This window comes from Salvelinus fontinalis, chromosome 38 (assembly GCF_029448725.1).
Source record: "Salvelinus fontinalis isolate EN_2023a chromosome 38, ASM2944872v1, whole genome shotgun sequence".
NCBI classification, from domain to species: Eukaryota; Metazoa; Chordata; class Actinopteri; order Salmoniformes; family Salmonidae; genus Salvelinus; species Salvelinus fontinalis.
Genome location: NC_074702.1, coordinates 28,216,515 through 28,232,527, shown reverse-complemented (window position 1 = coordinate 28,232,527; position 16,013 = coordinate 28,216,515). Strand labels below are relative to the sequence as shown.

At 41.5% G+C, this 16,013-nt stretch overlaps 1 protein-coding gene across 2 annotated transcripts; it reads left to right on the top strand.

The window, feature by feature from the left end:
* The first annotated feature begins 3,683 nt into the window (after window positions 1–3,683).
* Window positions 3,684–14,968, top strand: LOC129837633 (granulocyte colony-stimulating factor receptor-like). Of its 2 annotated transcripts, XM_055903947.1 has the most exons (17): window positions 3,684–3,797; window positions 7,103–7,233; window positions 7,589–7,667; window positions 7,975–8,358; window positions 9,233–9,362; window positions 9,690–9,856; window positions 10,113–10,276; window positions 10,453–10,603; window positions 10,892–10,974; window positions 11,089–11,296; window positions 11,822–12,010; window positions 12,344–12,445; window positions 12,822–12,968; window positions 13,388–13,528; window positions 13,720–13,816; window positions 13,905–13,986; window positions 14,146–14,968. In XM_055903947.1, the coding sequence occupies exons 3-17, from the start codon at window positions 7,601–7,603 to the stop codon at window positions 14,647–14,649; spliced, it is 2,616 nt and encodes an 871-aa protein (XP_055759922.1). In that variant the 5' UTR covers window positions 3,684–3,797; window positions 7,103–7,233; window positions 7,589–7,600; the 3' UTR covers window positions 14,650–14,968. The 2 variants fall into 2 exon arrangements, with proteins under 2 accessions (XP_055759922.1, XP_055759921.1); XM_055903946.1 differs by lacking the exons at window positions 3,684–3,797; window positions 7,103–7,233 and having other exon boundaries at window positions 7,248–7,667.
* The last annotated feature ends 1,045 nt before the right edge of the window (window positions 14,969–16,013 follow it).

The following is a 16,013-nucleotide window of genomic DNA, read 5'->3' as shown; positions in this document are numbered from 1 at the left end:
AGCAGCAGGGGTCGGGGGGACAAACTATGTGTTGATGTCAAACAAGTGAATCACATATTGTAGATGTTGTATAGTAAAAATGTATAGGTAAATCCATGAGGGGAGCTTCAAATGTGTATGGGTTTATCTTGAATACATTATGGGTTCATTCCCCCTTGCAATAAGTGCTTTGACAAGTATCTATTACCAATATACACTGAGTGTACAAAACATTAGGAACACTGTCCTCATATTGAGTTGGACCACCTTCTGCCCTCAGAACAGCCTCAGTTCATCAGGGCATGAACTCTACAAGGTGTTGAAAGCATTCCACAGGGATGTTTTGTACACTCTGTGTATTTCACCAGAAAAGGGTCCTGAAAAAGATACGGTGCCGAATATTTACCCTGCAATGTCTAATTTTGGGTGAGTCTCTGTTAACTTGCGTAAGAAGCTAAAGGGGAGAGACAATCAGTTAGCAGTAAAATAGAGTACATACACAGGATTCCCAATCAAGCGAGGACGGTTCATCCTCAGTCCGGGTTCACTCGGGGCCCCGAGCTCATTTCACTGAGAAGTAACATGTAACACCCAGTAGATTGAGAGCACGCCGTTCATTAACGCCGATTAAAGAAAATGATCAGGCAAAATATGTCAACTGCACGATAATCAGTTTTTAATCAGTGTCTACTTCTCTTTTCTCTGTTGATTTTCACCCAATGACTTGGTTATGCATTCCTGCAATTCTCTCTCTGGCGCCCTCTGATTAACAGTTAGGTTTCATTATGGTTTGTGAGGACGCAGGAGAGTGGGAGAGCAGGGATATGGTAGTTAGATGAAAAGTTGAGTGGGTGAGCCTCTATGTTTGAAACCGAGGCCTCCGACACAAAATCATTTGACAACTTAATAAGCTAATAAACGTGACACGGCGACTGGCTCCGAGTGCCCTTGAGGGTCAAGGCACAGTTTACAATCATATTTAATAGCTGTTTCTATTAGCAAAGCAACAAAAGGTTAGACAGACAGAGAGGGGCCACTACACATTGGAGAAGACAGTGGTGTATAGAGCTTCAAATGGAGGAAACTCAAGAACAGGAGGTCATATTGAACTCTGTTGTTCCTAGATAAGGGAACTGTAGATGTGCAACATAGTCTCATGCACTATAAGTTCCATTTTAACGTATTTGCTAAATAGTTATTGATGAAAATGTTTTTTTTTTTTTTGCAGTAAAACTTTGCATATGAACGGATTTCAAAATGTTTAGGTGTAACGATCGTCGTAATCCTCCTCGGAAGAGGAGGAGAGGCGAGAAGGATCAGACCAATATGCGGAGTGATTAGTGTCCATGATTATTTATTAAATCGAAACTGAACACGAAACAAAAGCACACCATGAAACAATTGACAAACAGTCCCGTGTGGCACGAATGCAGACACGCGATACAACCACCCACAAAACACACGTGAAACCCCGGCTGCCTTAGTATGATTCTCAATCAGAGACAAACGATCTACAGCTGCCTCTGACTGAGAATCATACCAGGCCGAACACAAAAACCCCAACATAGAAAAACACACATAGACCAACCCACCCAACTCACGCCCTGACCAACTAAATAAATACAAGAAAAAAGGAGAACAGGTCAGGAACGTGACATTAGGTTTCTATCAGGGTTGAGATATTGGTGTTCTGTACAATATTACTGGAATCTGAAGCCATGTTTCTTTATGAAAAATATTGTCTTAATGTGACGAAGAGGAGGAGCTTTAATGGCCAGTCAAAAGTTCTAATACCTCATTCCTATTTGTCTTCAGATGTTTCTCTTTGGGAGCAAATATAGCAGCCTTTTACCAGGCCATACCAGAGAGGAAGAGGCAAAGCGACAGGATTGACTCCGGAGGCATGCGGGAGGAGGCTTTAACTGTAGCGTTAAGAAGACCAAGTGAGGAGTTATTATATGGGGGGCAATGAGAGAGTGTCAAATTTGATAAAGATAAAAGTGAATTGCTATTTTTATACGTGAGGCTTAATTGTTTGAATATAAGTTTTTCGTAATGTTTATGTTGTTATGAGTGTATTGATATGTTTTCTACAAAAGATCATTGGTTAAATAAAGGTTAAATAAAATAATACAAATAAAATTGACTAGAATGCTCCCATCTAATCTCACCTTCTCCCGCCTGCCCCGGCATGTGTGTGTGGGTGTGGACATGTATTTCCATTGAAAGAGCTCTGAATAGGTTTTTGGCTGCCATTTATAAGGGTTTGCTTGTAAGAAGTAGATAACAGGAAATGGCAGTTATTTCCACTGGATAGATCTAACAACCACTGCAACTGTGCTTTCACAGGTACTTGACTTGTTAATGAATGAGTTCACAAAAGCTAACCAAAAACAGAGATAAACAACCTATCTGACAAAAAAAATGAGAGTGAAAACAGTAAGCCACTGCTTTTAAGCTGGTCCATTGTTAGGCCTGTCTAACCTGTTATTTTTTTCTAAATGATCATTATTTGGCTAATAATGGGGGCCTCAAGGGGGAAGAAAATGGGCTGGTGTGTTAGAAAGGCCAGGGACGATTCTGTTCTCAGTCGCTACTTCTTTTAATTAAGCACATACAGTAGTATTGCAATTTGAATACGCAACGGAAAACAATCACCTTTGGCTTAGGAAGGAAGACGGGATCAATATGATGCTTGGAGCACGCACAACATATCTTCTCAGAACACTCGATCACACCTCAATCATTTCTTCAAAAAGACTGCATGGAACCCAAAATGGTAGCCTTCAGAGAAAGCTTTAAGAGGTGCTTTATATGCCTACATTTTACAGAATGCTCTATGAAAGAGCTCAAACCAAAACCATTCTCAAGTAATGCATGGTATCTGTAGATGCCACACGCTAATCTGTTTCACCTGTCCTTGTGATTGTCTCCACCCCCTCCAGGTGTCACTTATTTTCCCTGGTGTATTTATCCCTGTGTTTCCTGTCTCGTTGTGCCAGTTTGTCTTGTATGTTTTCAAGTCAACCAGTGTGTTTTCCTGTACCCCGTTTCTATGCTCTTCTTGCTTTTCCTCCCAGTTTTGACCCTTGCCTATTTTCTGGACTCCATTCCCACCTGCCTGACCATTCTGCTTGCCCTGACCTCGAGCCTGTCTGCCCTTCGGTACCTCCTGCGCCCTGAACTGGTTTTGAGCTTTTGCCTGTACACGACCATTCTTTTGCCTACCTCTTTTTGGATTTAATAAACTTCAAAGACTCTTACCATCTGCCTCCTGTGTCTGCATCTGGGTCTCGCCTTGTGCCCTTATAAGATAACATAATAATCAATTATATAAATTTGACAGCCTTTCATTTACTTTACAGCTCCCAAATGTCAAATTTGTCCTCCACAAGAGTTGGATTAGCGTGCCTTTCTTTGAAGAAGGCTGTGACAATTGACACCTGTGAAAATTCTAAATACTCAAAATATAAAAATATAAATTTCAAATAGTTTGACTAATTTATTCATCTCTTGTGGACAAATGCACATAACATTGAGCATCTGACTCCACGTGAGATTTTTCTTCTGGGTTTCCAAGATGACTCATTAATCTAATCTCAAGGCGTTTAACTTGACTTCCCTATCTCTCCTGTTATGTGGCCCACCACCCCACGTCATGTTATCTTTCCTGTATATGGTGAATTCAAAATAAGGATGTGGCTGGCTGTTCAACTCAAGTGGCCCTGGAACCTGAGCTCCATTTCGCCACTCTGTTCCATCTGATCCTGTCTACACCAGAGTCTGATGGAAGTCTTTCTGGGTGCTGAGGCTGTGTGGTGAGTGGTGTTGCTCTCTAATTGATGTTCTTTATCTCTGAATCATGCTACCTACCAAACCTTTGGATTCACTTGAATCTAACAGAGGAGAGGGGGGGGGGGGGATAAAACACAATATCTGTTATTGGTGGGTGAGTGAGTGAGTGAGAAGCTCAGACTAGGACATTTAATCTCCCTGTTCAACTGTGTGGATATGTCAAATGATTTACTTATTGGTAATTTAATAGGATTTAGTGACATATCATCAGTACATGTATCTAACTTGAAATGTTTTGAATCCGACCTGACATCATGACCTTTTCAGTTTTAATGTGACAATTATACAACAATTTTGGCATCACTACTAGCTGATCACTATCTGCACTCATACTACTTATACTCTTTTGGAATATTAATGGAAGAAACAGAGTATATCTCTCATTCTTGGATAGGTATAAGATGATTATGTGCTGTCAGTATACGCAAAAGAGGATGTGAAAGAGATTGTTTTCCTCTTTCTGCTCTGTTGTTTTTATGACAAATTATTAGTCATTGAGAGGTCTAGTGTCTCAGGTCACCTTCCAGCAAAGAAGATACCGCTAATCGAAAATAATTCAAGGGCATATTGTCAAATAGTGATTTGTACATATCTATGATATGTTCACCAAATTAACTAAAAGTACATTTGAAGCTTTGCGGAGAAACAAAAGGAGAAATAGTCATAGCTTTAACTTTGTCAGCCTGTTAGAGGATATTGCCTAATCGAGAAAGAGGGACTGTTGTAACATTTACCACAATGGCTTAAGAGAAGAACATGTTTAAGGGGAGACAGAGGAACAAGGTATAGAACATGTTGAAATATTTTATCTTTGCAACACATCCGTTACACAACAAAGGGTGTCAATCTCTCTGAAACAATAACATACTTTTGTGAGAATAATGTGCCATTATAGGTTGTTTGGGGAACAACCTTTTTGGGCAAAAAGTCCACTCCATACTTGTAAATTACATTATAAAATCCAACCATTCCATGGAATGCCTGTAGACCTGGCATCTAAAGGTATTCAAACATTTTACATAAATTAGGCTTGTTTATTGACCATCCTGACATATTTGTATTACACTGATAAGTTAGCCCATAGAAGGAAAATATATCATAACCCTGCTTTCCTTTAATCGAAAACAGGAAATTGGCATTCTCATTTGCGTTCACAAGCATACTAAATAATGACGCTAGAGAGCGACATGCTAGCCGGTGACAAAATTAATCACTCCAAATGTAATAACTTTTTTTCTGTCACTCTCTCGCTCTCTCTCCTGACACGCTCTGTCTGTCAGTCTATCTCTCTGTCACTTTCTCTCTCTCAAGGCAGCAAGGGACATTTAGGAGCCATAGGCAATTAGCTCCCTGCAATAATAATAAGGCAAAACTCTGCATAGGAGGAAGAGCAAAGTGGAGGCCTTTATGCAGACAGCTGATAAGCAGTAAATAGAAGAAGACTTCAATGGCCTCGCATCACGCATCCACTACATAGGTTGCGTCCCAAATGTTGGGAATAGGGTGCCATTTGGAAAGCAGACGTCTTTTCCGTCCCCTACTCTAGGTCAAAAATATACAGGTTAGGACAAGAGGATTCTAATATCCCATAACTCTTTGCATAATTGCGGAAAAATCAATACAATGGGACCAGCAATACGAGCAAAAATGACGAAACTCACATAGCAGTACAGAAAATGTGTCATCAAAGTGGAAAATAAACACAATTGTAGTGAATTTCATCTAACTACTCAGCAAACACATGGCATAACTGTTTTACTGTCATTCTATTCATTTAAATGTTTTTCAGATTATCTACAGCCAATTTATTACTTGATTTTCAGACCGCTGAATGGTAACCAAAGGGTAACCAAATTCAGAAACACATTTCAACTTCCACTGGTCTATCGCAGTTATTTCCCTAATTCAGTGATTTTGAATATTAAGTGATAAATAATTTGTCAACGTTTCAAAACCTGCAGAGCCTTGGTAGACTGGCAGAGAGACAGGCAGGTTTGAGAGAGGGAGAAAGGGAGAGGGAGAAAGGGAGAGAGGGAGATCTCAAGGATGTACATGTCACCGTCCTCAAACGAACAACAATCTAATTCCCAACATACACTCTCATTAGTCATGGCATTCTCCATCTTAGCCATGAGGGCCTAGTTACATTTCACCTAGTTGGCATATGTATTCTAGCCAAATAACAGTAATGGGGGCAAGGTTGTGATTGGTCCATTGCCAGAGGGTGACAAGACGTTTCACAAGGATGTCATTTTCTCTGTTATTTTCCTATTTCAGTGATTTTAAATATTAAGTGATACATTATTTGGCAACTGTTCAGAAACTGCAGAGCATGGCATTTTGAGTGCTAGCTGTGCCACTAGAGATTCTGTGTTTGAGTCCAGGCTTTGTCGCAGCCGGCCGCGACCGGGTTAAGGGAGGGTTGGGCCGGCAGGGATGTCCTTGTCACATCACTCACTAGCGACTCCTGTGGCGGGCCGGGCGCAGTGCACGCTGACACTGCCGCCAGGTGCACAGTGTTTCATCCGACACATTGGTGCGGCTGGCTTCTGGGTTACGTGGGCATTGTGTCAAGAAGCAATGTGGCTTGGTTGGGTTGTGTTTCGGAGGACGCGCGGCTCTCGACCTTCGCCTCTCCCGAGTTCGTACGGGAGTTGCAGCGATAGTACAAGACTGTAACTACCAATTGGATACCACAAAATTGAGGAGAAAAGGGGGTAAAAGTAACAAAAATAAATAAATAAGAAACTGAAAGGACTTGGTCCACTGGCACTGGCAAAGAGGCAGGCAGGTTTGCGAGGTTTGCAACCAGAGAGAGAGCAAGAGAGAGAACGAGAGAGAGAGAGAGAGCAAGAGAGAGAACGAGAGAGAGAGAGAGAGAGAGAGAAATCAAGGATGTACATGTCAACACCCTCAAACAAGCTATAATCTAATTCCGAACACACACTCTCATTGGGCATGCCATCCTCCATCTTAGCCCTGAGGGCCTAGCTACATTTCACAAGAGGTTTCACAAGGATGTGGTTTTCAGTTGCCTGTCACCAGTATGTGCCTTCTCAGCATGGAGATAACACAGGGGTTGTAAAAACAAGAGTCATATTCATTAGGCACCAAACGGAAGAAAAAGAAGAGAGACAAGCTGATCTTGTCCAATAAGAAGCACTCAAATTTCATTTTGCATTGCATAATGTTTTGCTGCAGTGTACCTGAAGGGGACAGTCCCACATGACAGAGAGGAAATAACCGAACCTCTCTTTTTTCCTCACAGAACATATAGAGACACATGACCTGAGTGAATCGGCTGATGGCCATCTTGCCATTGGTGATTGGCGCACTCTGATCTTTAGACTTTAGAATCAGTCTTTAAGTCATTAACAAATTTCCTATGACTGAGGAATTGTGAGTATCCCAGTGTTTTTTTGTTTGTCATAGACAGCTGTCTAATCTTTTTTTCCCTCGTAATTTCCGTGTGTCAGTTGTGGATGATGCATCTTCACTCATGTCAGCTTGTAGTGTCAAACAATACCTTGTAGTGTCAAACAATGCCTTATTCCCAGCAGTCCTGCAGCAGGCAATGAGAGTGGTAGACAGGTTAGAAAAAATATTGTCATTATGATTTCCATTACAATTTATACACTGTTTTCCATCAGTAAGAGCTCCGGAATTTCAAATGTTGTTTTGATTCCATTGAATGCAATGTACTTTCACCCATTCTTCTTCAAAATCACTCATTTCACATCTTCCCCTCTCACAGGTTTGTATCACCATGGCATCAGCCTGGATCACAATGTTTGCCACGCTGCTGCTGGCATTTGTGAACGGAACGAAAGATGGTGAGTGCTGTCTTTGTAATAAATAACCTTCTCTAAATGACATCACCTTGCCAGCAGTAGCACAGACAATAGAATAGACACTTCACATCCCATTGTCTTAAAAATGTTGTTTTGAATTGCAAATCTTGAAGTGATCAGTGTAATTTGAGTTTCACTGAGACATGCAAATATACAGTAGGTAAGAAATATGGAGCTCTATCTCACGATAAGCATTTTATTTGGTGGCTTAAAGAGACCCTTTTCTACCTTCTCCCTCAATGTTGCTGATGCATTGATCTGCTCTTGGCTCTCTTTCCATTCCTGACAGAGGTTCACACGTCTCCATCTGTGCGGGTACACACTTCCACCCCTGTGGTGGCCTTGGGGTCACCGGTGACTGCCTCTTGCATCATCAGAGATGACTGCCCACTCATAAAGGGGGCAGTCTGGCACCTCAACCACATTGTCTGGCACCTCAACCAACGCCTTATTCCCAGCAGTCCTGCAGCAGGCAATGAGAGTGGTAGAACCTCTGCAGCTGCCAATGAAAGTGGCTGGATCTCCACCGTTTTATATTCGGTGGCCAATCAGAGTGGCTGGAACTCAACAGTGTTTATACCTAGCTTCACGGACACCAAGGGATATCTCACGTGCTGTGTCCTCCACACCTTCCCGTGCCAGATCGTAGGAGCAGTGGAGATAAGAGCTGGATGTGAGAGACGTTTTTTTCTTTCTTTGTTTCTTTCTTTGTTTTGTTTATGCCTGTTCAGTGGTGTGCTGTATGTATAGTCTACCATAGTTCCATTATCATTCATAGTAAGGGATATCCCTTACCCCACATAAAAATATTACAGATGGGACCATGGTAAAGAATGGCATTTCTTTCTTTTTTTAAATGTTGGAATGAAAAAATGCAGGTTTGTCTTGTAGTGCTACACCTCCCTGGTTTCCCTCATGTCCAACATCTAGTATTGAACATGCTGTACTTTCATTTCAAGGAGCAGTTCTGAGAAATCTGAGCATAAAATAAGAATTCATTCCAATGTTTTTCAAAGGTGGACTTCGCTCTCACACAGTCAGGCACAGTGTCTGTGCATGTGCACGGGTTCGCCTCACGCTGTCACAGCGTGTAGCCACACGACCGAAACAGCTGTGAAGTTGAGCCTCGTGCTTCAACTCTCCGAGCCATTGAGAAAAATTGACCCACTATGCTGTTTACTTTCTGCGTCTACTTCATATCGCTGAGTCTACCTTTACATGTTTTCAACATACGTTTTACCTCAGATAAAGAATAAAAACCTGAACTGATAATGAACAGTTCAGTAATGCAGTTCTGAAGATGTGATCATTTTCTGTTACAAAATCAAATCAAATGTAATTACAAAGCTCTTTTTACATCAGCAGATGTTACAAAGTCGTTATACAGAAACCTAGTCTAAAACCCCAAACAGCATGCAAGAAAGATGTAGAAGCATGGTGGCTAGGAAAAACTCCCTAGAAAGGCAGGAATCTCCCAGGCTCTGAGGGTTGAGCGCTAACTAACTTTTACACTGTTTTGCTCAACCCAATAATTGTTATTTTCATAGTTCCACCCCCAGCACCACAGAACCTTAGCTGCCTGACTAACCTGACCAAACCGGAAACCCTCTCATGCCAATGGGACCCAGGACAGGACACCCATCTGCCCACACAGTACACTCTCTACACTGAGATCAGGTAACAAGTGGCTATTGGTGGAGAACAAGTGCATCTGTTGTATTTTTAGATTTATATGTCAAATGTAAATGTATATTGTAATTACGATGCTATTTTTTCTTGGACAATCTAGCTACTCTGCCTCTCAGGGCCACTGTAATATAAATGCCCTCATATGTGTGGGGGTTATCCAAAGAGAACCAGTTTAGATGTTACTTCCACAATGCTTTCTGTGGCAACCTACTAATATCACTATGCGTAGGTGTGGAGGTTATCCAAAGAACTTAAAGGGGAAGATGCGTAACTGTGATTTGCTCAAGAAGTTGTATTATTTCTTCATCTTAACAGGGACTTACCAGAGAGCAACACGTACATGCTGCCGCCAGGGGTACATCACTACAAGATACCACGGACCGGCTTTGTTCTCTTCTCAGAGATAGAAATATATGTCAAGGCGGTGAACGCCTTGGGTCAAGCCACCTCAACACCTTTGCTTCTGGAGCCGATGGAGTCAGGTAAGGAAGTAGTGATTTGGGGCGTGATTTACAGAATATGGTGTCCGTATTAGGACAACCTCAGTCACACCGACTTGGTGTCACTTGTGACTCTGAAGCTGTACTAATACAGACACTGTAAAAAGATAGTTATTCTGAAGCTCACTGTATTCTTTAAACCTAAAACACAGAACCTTATGCACAAGTACTTTGTGGCATGGTATTGAGATTAAGCTATTCACATCATAGGAGTTCTAATATAACTCTCATATTGCAGCCAAGTTTGACCCTCCAAAAGTTATGAAGGTCCAATCAGAGCCAAACAGGTATGGCTGCCTAAGGCTCAGCTGGGGTCTCTCTGAACAGCAAGCGTGGGTGACCACTGTGACCTTGGAGGTGCGGCTGAAAACAGCAAACAGCAAGCAGTGGAGTGAAGAACCAGTAAGAGAATGTCCATTTCCTAAGTGTCCACATACTGCAACCGTTTGAACAAAAATTATTTTGATTAAACATGAAAAATAAATGATCATACCAACTGTACTAGGTAGCCATAAAAATAATGACATTACTGTGTGTTTGTGTGTGTGTTTGCGTGTGCATGTATGTTTGTGTGTTAGGTCCCAGTGCAACGCTTGATACGCCAGAGACCCATGGAGGTGTGTCGTCTGCTCCACGGGACAGAGTACCACATCCAGATACGGGTCAGGTATCAACAGAGTCCATGGAGCGAATGGAGTAACAGCAATACTGCAGTCACGCTTGAGAGGGGTATGTCCTGCATCAATTCTGTTTAATGTAATGTCATTTATCACTCCCATGGTACAAATCTTTTAATCTATTTCTTATTCCTCCATTCATTGGGCTTACATTTCACTCTGTGCTAATGAAATGTCCTACATTTTCTATCCCTCTTTTTACAGGTCTGGTAGAATGTATGTATTGACTAACACTATTCTCTTTGGAAGTGAATGTATAGCCTACACCTGTCTAGTCTGGAAGAATTCTTTGCTTCTCCTCACAACAAAGTTTCAAAACGGACACTTTGCTTCTTTTCAGCTCCCACCGGACGACTCGACTCTTGGATGAAGGTATCTAGGGAGCAGAGTCAAAAGTCTCTCACTGTACACTTGTTTTGGAAGGTGAGAACGACACACAGAACACATTCAAATTTGACACATCACAAACTTTGTTTCCTGTGATAGTGGTCCACACAACTTGCCCTTCCTCATTCATCTCCTTTCTTCCTTTTGTAGCCATCGAAGCAGTTCCGTGCCAATGGCAAGATCCTGTCCTATGTTGTCTCGCGCCAGAGACAACCCCTGAAAAAGGGACAGTTGTGTGTCACATTGGATAGCCACTGTGTTTTCCAGCTTCCTAGGGGCACAAGGAAAGTGTTCCTCAGCGCTGGGAACGCTGCAGGGACATCCAGCCCTACGGAGGTGGAAGTGTTTCAACACAGGGGTAAAGCTTTATTAATAGTTAGAATGTGTATAAAGGGATATATTACTCAAACTTTTAACATTTTGTTTATTAGTCCACTGTTAATAAAATCCCAATAAATAGTATGTCAGTAGTACATTTTTCAAGATAGAGCACTTTCAGTTTAGAGCGAAAAACGAAATATCCCTGTTGCTGAATTCAAAATCATCCCCTACATGGTAGGCACTCCTGTAGATCTGAGAGGATTGCATAAATATCAGCATTATGTTAATAGCTTCCTCTGATTGGCTGGGTGGAAATGTCCCCATATTTCATCCACCTATGCAATCCTCTGATCTAGGCCAGTGGTCAATTTAGAAATCAGAATATATGCATAAGCAGAAGTGTATGTGTGTTATGTCAGTGTCCCTAACACCCTATATAGTGCACTATTTTTGAGTCCTATGTGCACTATACAGGGAATATGATGTCATGTGGGACTCAATCTTTCTGTGTTTAAGCTTACCTGTGACATATTGTGTGGTAAAAATCTCTATCTGTCTCCAGGTCTGGCAGCAGTCTCTGACGTCACTGTCCTTCCTCATGATGAGAGCTCTCTACTGGTCCAGTGGACAAGCATACATTCATCCAGTGTCACAGGCTATGTGGTGGAGTGGAGGCCATTGTGGAAAATGGACCCTGCCCTCGTCTTGTTTGACCACATTGACAGGAATCAATCCAGCACTCTAATATCAGGTATGGTTTATGTCAGTTATGACGGTATACATTCATAATGTACACTATGTGGTTTCATTCACCTGTCATGTGTCTCTAGTTCTGTGTTAGAAGTTTGTGGGAGGACTATGTACGTCTTTTATGTACAATTCTCCTGGCTGCACAATTCATTTATCTGCAGGGACAATAACGTTTTCATTGAATTGCAGCTACGGTATCAGCTTGTGAGCGAGTGTGTTCTCTAGTTTGTTGTTTGAGTTGATTTGTGCAGACTTTTTTTCTTTGCAGGATTTATCCACATACTATGAATTGATGAACTTGGATCCACTGTTATCTCTTTCTCCTTGTCTCCAGAGAGCATCGAGCCATACAATCCCTATGGGATCTCTGTGTATCCTAGGTATAAGGACGGGATTGGCCTTCCTCAGACCGTCGAGGCGTACTCTAGACAAAAGGGTGAGTCGGTAAACACAAACCCTTATACCTTGGACTTTGTAAGATCTTTACAAGATCAAGGGAGGTGTGGCAGGCTTCCTTTGAGTCAATGTGTGAATTAGCTGCAAAACATACCGATGAAAGGTGGTACAATGCTTCCCTCTATTGGAGACATATAGCAAATTACACCTCCGCATACTGCTACCACCATTACTATAAGCTTAATCTACTCTATTTATATCAAGCACCTACATTATAGGTCTTTGTCAGCATGACAATACCAACAAATCAAAGCACTATTAGGTTTATGACATTATATAATTGATATGGTAATCACCACTACTTTTATTGCCATTTAATCCATATAGTCCTTAATGTTCTCCGTTGTTTATGGCAGCCCCATCTGCCGCCCCAAATCTGAGGGTGAGGGAGACGTTGCATTCTCGTATTGAGCTTACTTGGGAGGAGATTCCACTTTGCCAGAGGAATGGGATCGTGCAGAGCTACCAGATCTTCTACTGGGATGAGCAGGGAAACACCAAAGGTGGAAAGATGCTTATTGTGATGCTGTTGATGATTCACCATTGATGATACAACTGTAGATGACTGAAAGTTCATACAAAAGCCTTATTTTGCCAGGCTGCCATTGTAAACAAGTATTTAGGTCACACTGTATTTGGATAGTCTAGATGCTCTACAGATGGTCATACGATCAACTGCTTTCTAAGGTTATGGTTGGGTTTAGAATAAGGGTTGGGGTTAGGGTAAGGATTAAGTTTAGGGTTAGGATAATGGTAATGGTTAAGATTAGGTTTAGAGCTAGGGTTAGTAGATAGTTAGTGGAGCATCTACAGATGGACTTTCCAGATAAAGTGTTACTAGTATTTATTCCCAACTGACTTGCCTAGTTAAATAAATGACCATGTAAACTCATACTGCAGTTGCTGTGTCACTCTTTTACAGTTGTGACTGCTGAGCTGGAAAACAGGAGGGTGGTTCTACGAGAGCTCGACCGTTCATCCTCATACAAAGCCTTTATTATGGTTAGCACAGGCGGCGGGAGTCTGAACGGATCAGAGGTTACACTCAAAACTGAACCAATAGGTTGGTATTCGAATTTTGTCAAAAAGCAAAGTCAATCAGTGAAGTGCTTTAAAATAAAAGTAATGTGCGGTGTTATTTGAGGACTAGTTTCGCTTGCCAGACTCATGGCGCTCCACCCTATGTGAGGTCAGATACTGTATCAGGAAATTGTCTAAAACATATGTCCTAAATCTAAATACATATATTTTCAGATGCCTTTGCTATCATCTTGATAGTTATTTCCTCTGGTGGTGGGCTGTCATTGCTCATCATTATCTCAGTTCTGGTCTGCTTCTCAACACATGAACGGTGAGAACTCAACATTGACTTCATGTCAGTAAATACTTGTGTGTTTGTGCTATTTAAAAACAATACACGTTTCTGTTCTTATCCGAAGGTTGAAGATGTGCTTTTGGCCCAAGATCCCCGACCCTGCCAACAGCAGCATCAAAAGGTGGACCACATTGGAGTCAATGCAGGTGCAGTATTAGGATTATCATGACAAGCCATGTAATGTGTGTTGATAATCCCGAAACACAAGGGTTACTAATCTTTTAGGCATTTATGCATCTATTCTATTCTATTTAACATTTCTGTGGTTTGACCAAGGAGAGACATGTTTATTTTTCTCTTTGAAGGATATTCCCCCTGTTGAGGACATGCAGGAATCCAGCCTGGTCTATCTCTCCCATCTCAGCCTCCTGGACCTGCCCAAGAAGGGTCTTGAGAAGAGGGGTGGCGAGATCACCGATGACCCCTGGTGCCGCTGCAGTGACACCAGTGACCCGGGTGAGTCCATATGTGGCTCCCCCCATGACCTCAGCCCTAGCTACATAGGGTCACACCAACACTCTGTTCCGTATGCCACTGTGGTCTTTGATAGCCCATACTCAATTCAGCCACCAAGCCAATCCCATGACTACATGCGCTCAGAGTCCACACAGCCACTCCTGGAGGAGGAGCTCGAGGAGCCCTCTAGCCCAAAGGAGTACCAGAATGTTCCCGTCCGTGGGACATCTGGGGAGCAAGTTTCCTTTAGAGAATGCCTGAATGACGGCCCAGGAAGGGGAGAGATATGCATTCTTTGGGATGACTTTCCCTTGCTTAGGGCTTTGGAAATGAAGGATGTTCAAAGTGAATAATCAGTGGTATTGAGATTTTGAAATGTATGCAAGATATGTGAGATGTATGTCACAGAATGGCAGATGCATGTTCAACACCAATGATGTTTTCAAGACAGGGACAACATGATTGCCCAGTTTGTGAATGTTAGTGCTACAAAGAAGTGCATTGAAAAAGAGTAATGAATGAAGTTTATATGTGTTCATGTTGATCAATATTTTGTCTCTTCTGGTCTGATGTAAAGCATAAAATAAATGTCTGATCAATACATACAACTCTGAACATATTGTCATTTATAATGCTTATACAGAGGCACCAATAAATTGTCCAGAACAGTTATTGTATGTTGTTTTCATGTACATTCCCTTATGTCTAAGCTTCTAAGGCAGGGATCCCCAACTAGCGGCACATGTGCCAAATTTGGGCCATGGTTGGTTTTATTTGGCCCCCCAAGTTGTCTGAGCAAAAAAAACATATTGTTTTATATTTCTTTTCTTAGCATTATCATTGTTGGACATAAGACTGTAACTTGCTACGTTTTGCATAGGTCTATTAGATATTGCCTATATTTTAGGGGGACAATTTGCAGGCAAAGACAAATAAATGAGTAATAAATACTTATTGACAATGAAAAGACGCTCGCTCCCCATAGTATCCTCACCTATATGCACCTTGCGCCCTTCCATTTTCAATGATGATTAAAAAAATATACAGTTGAAATCTGAGGTTTACATACATCTTAGCCAAATATATTGAAAGTATCTAAATACTTAAAGTATTCAGTTTTTCACAATTCCTGACATTTATTGATTGTAAAAATTCCCTGTCTTATGTCAGTTAGGATCACCACTTTATTATAAGAATGTGAAATGTCAGAATAATAGTAGAGAGAATGATTTATTTCAGCTTTTATTTCTTTCATCACATTCCCAATGGGTCAGATATTTACATACACTGAATTAGTATTTGGTAGCATTGCCTTAAAATTGTTTAACTTGCGTCAAGCGTTTCGGGTAGCCTTCCACAAACTTCCCACAATAAGTTGGGTGAATTTTGGCCCATTCCTCCTGACAGAGCTGGTGTAACTGAGTCAAGTGCCGGAGGGAGGAAGCAGGATTAGACGTGACAGTCAATGTTTGTCAGACCACTAAGTGAATGAAGGGAGGTGAATGATCGTAGATGACACACCCCCCTCAACATGCACAAGGCAAACAGACCAAACTTATCTTGTCTCCTCTTATTATCTTAGGTTGACTCGAAAGAAGAAAAAAAACATGGTGGCGCGCACAAACTACCCATCTTCGGATTACTTACAATTTTTAGAAAGTGTTTTATTCAATTATTTTGATCAATGGTGAGCTCACCCGCAATGTGATGAATTGTA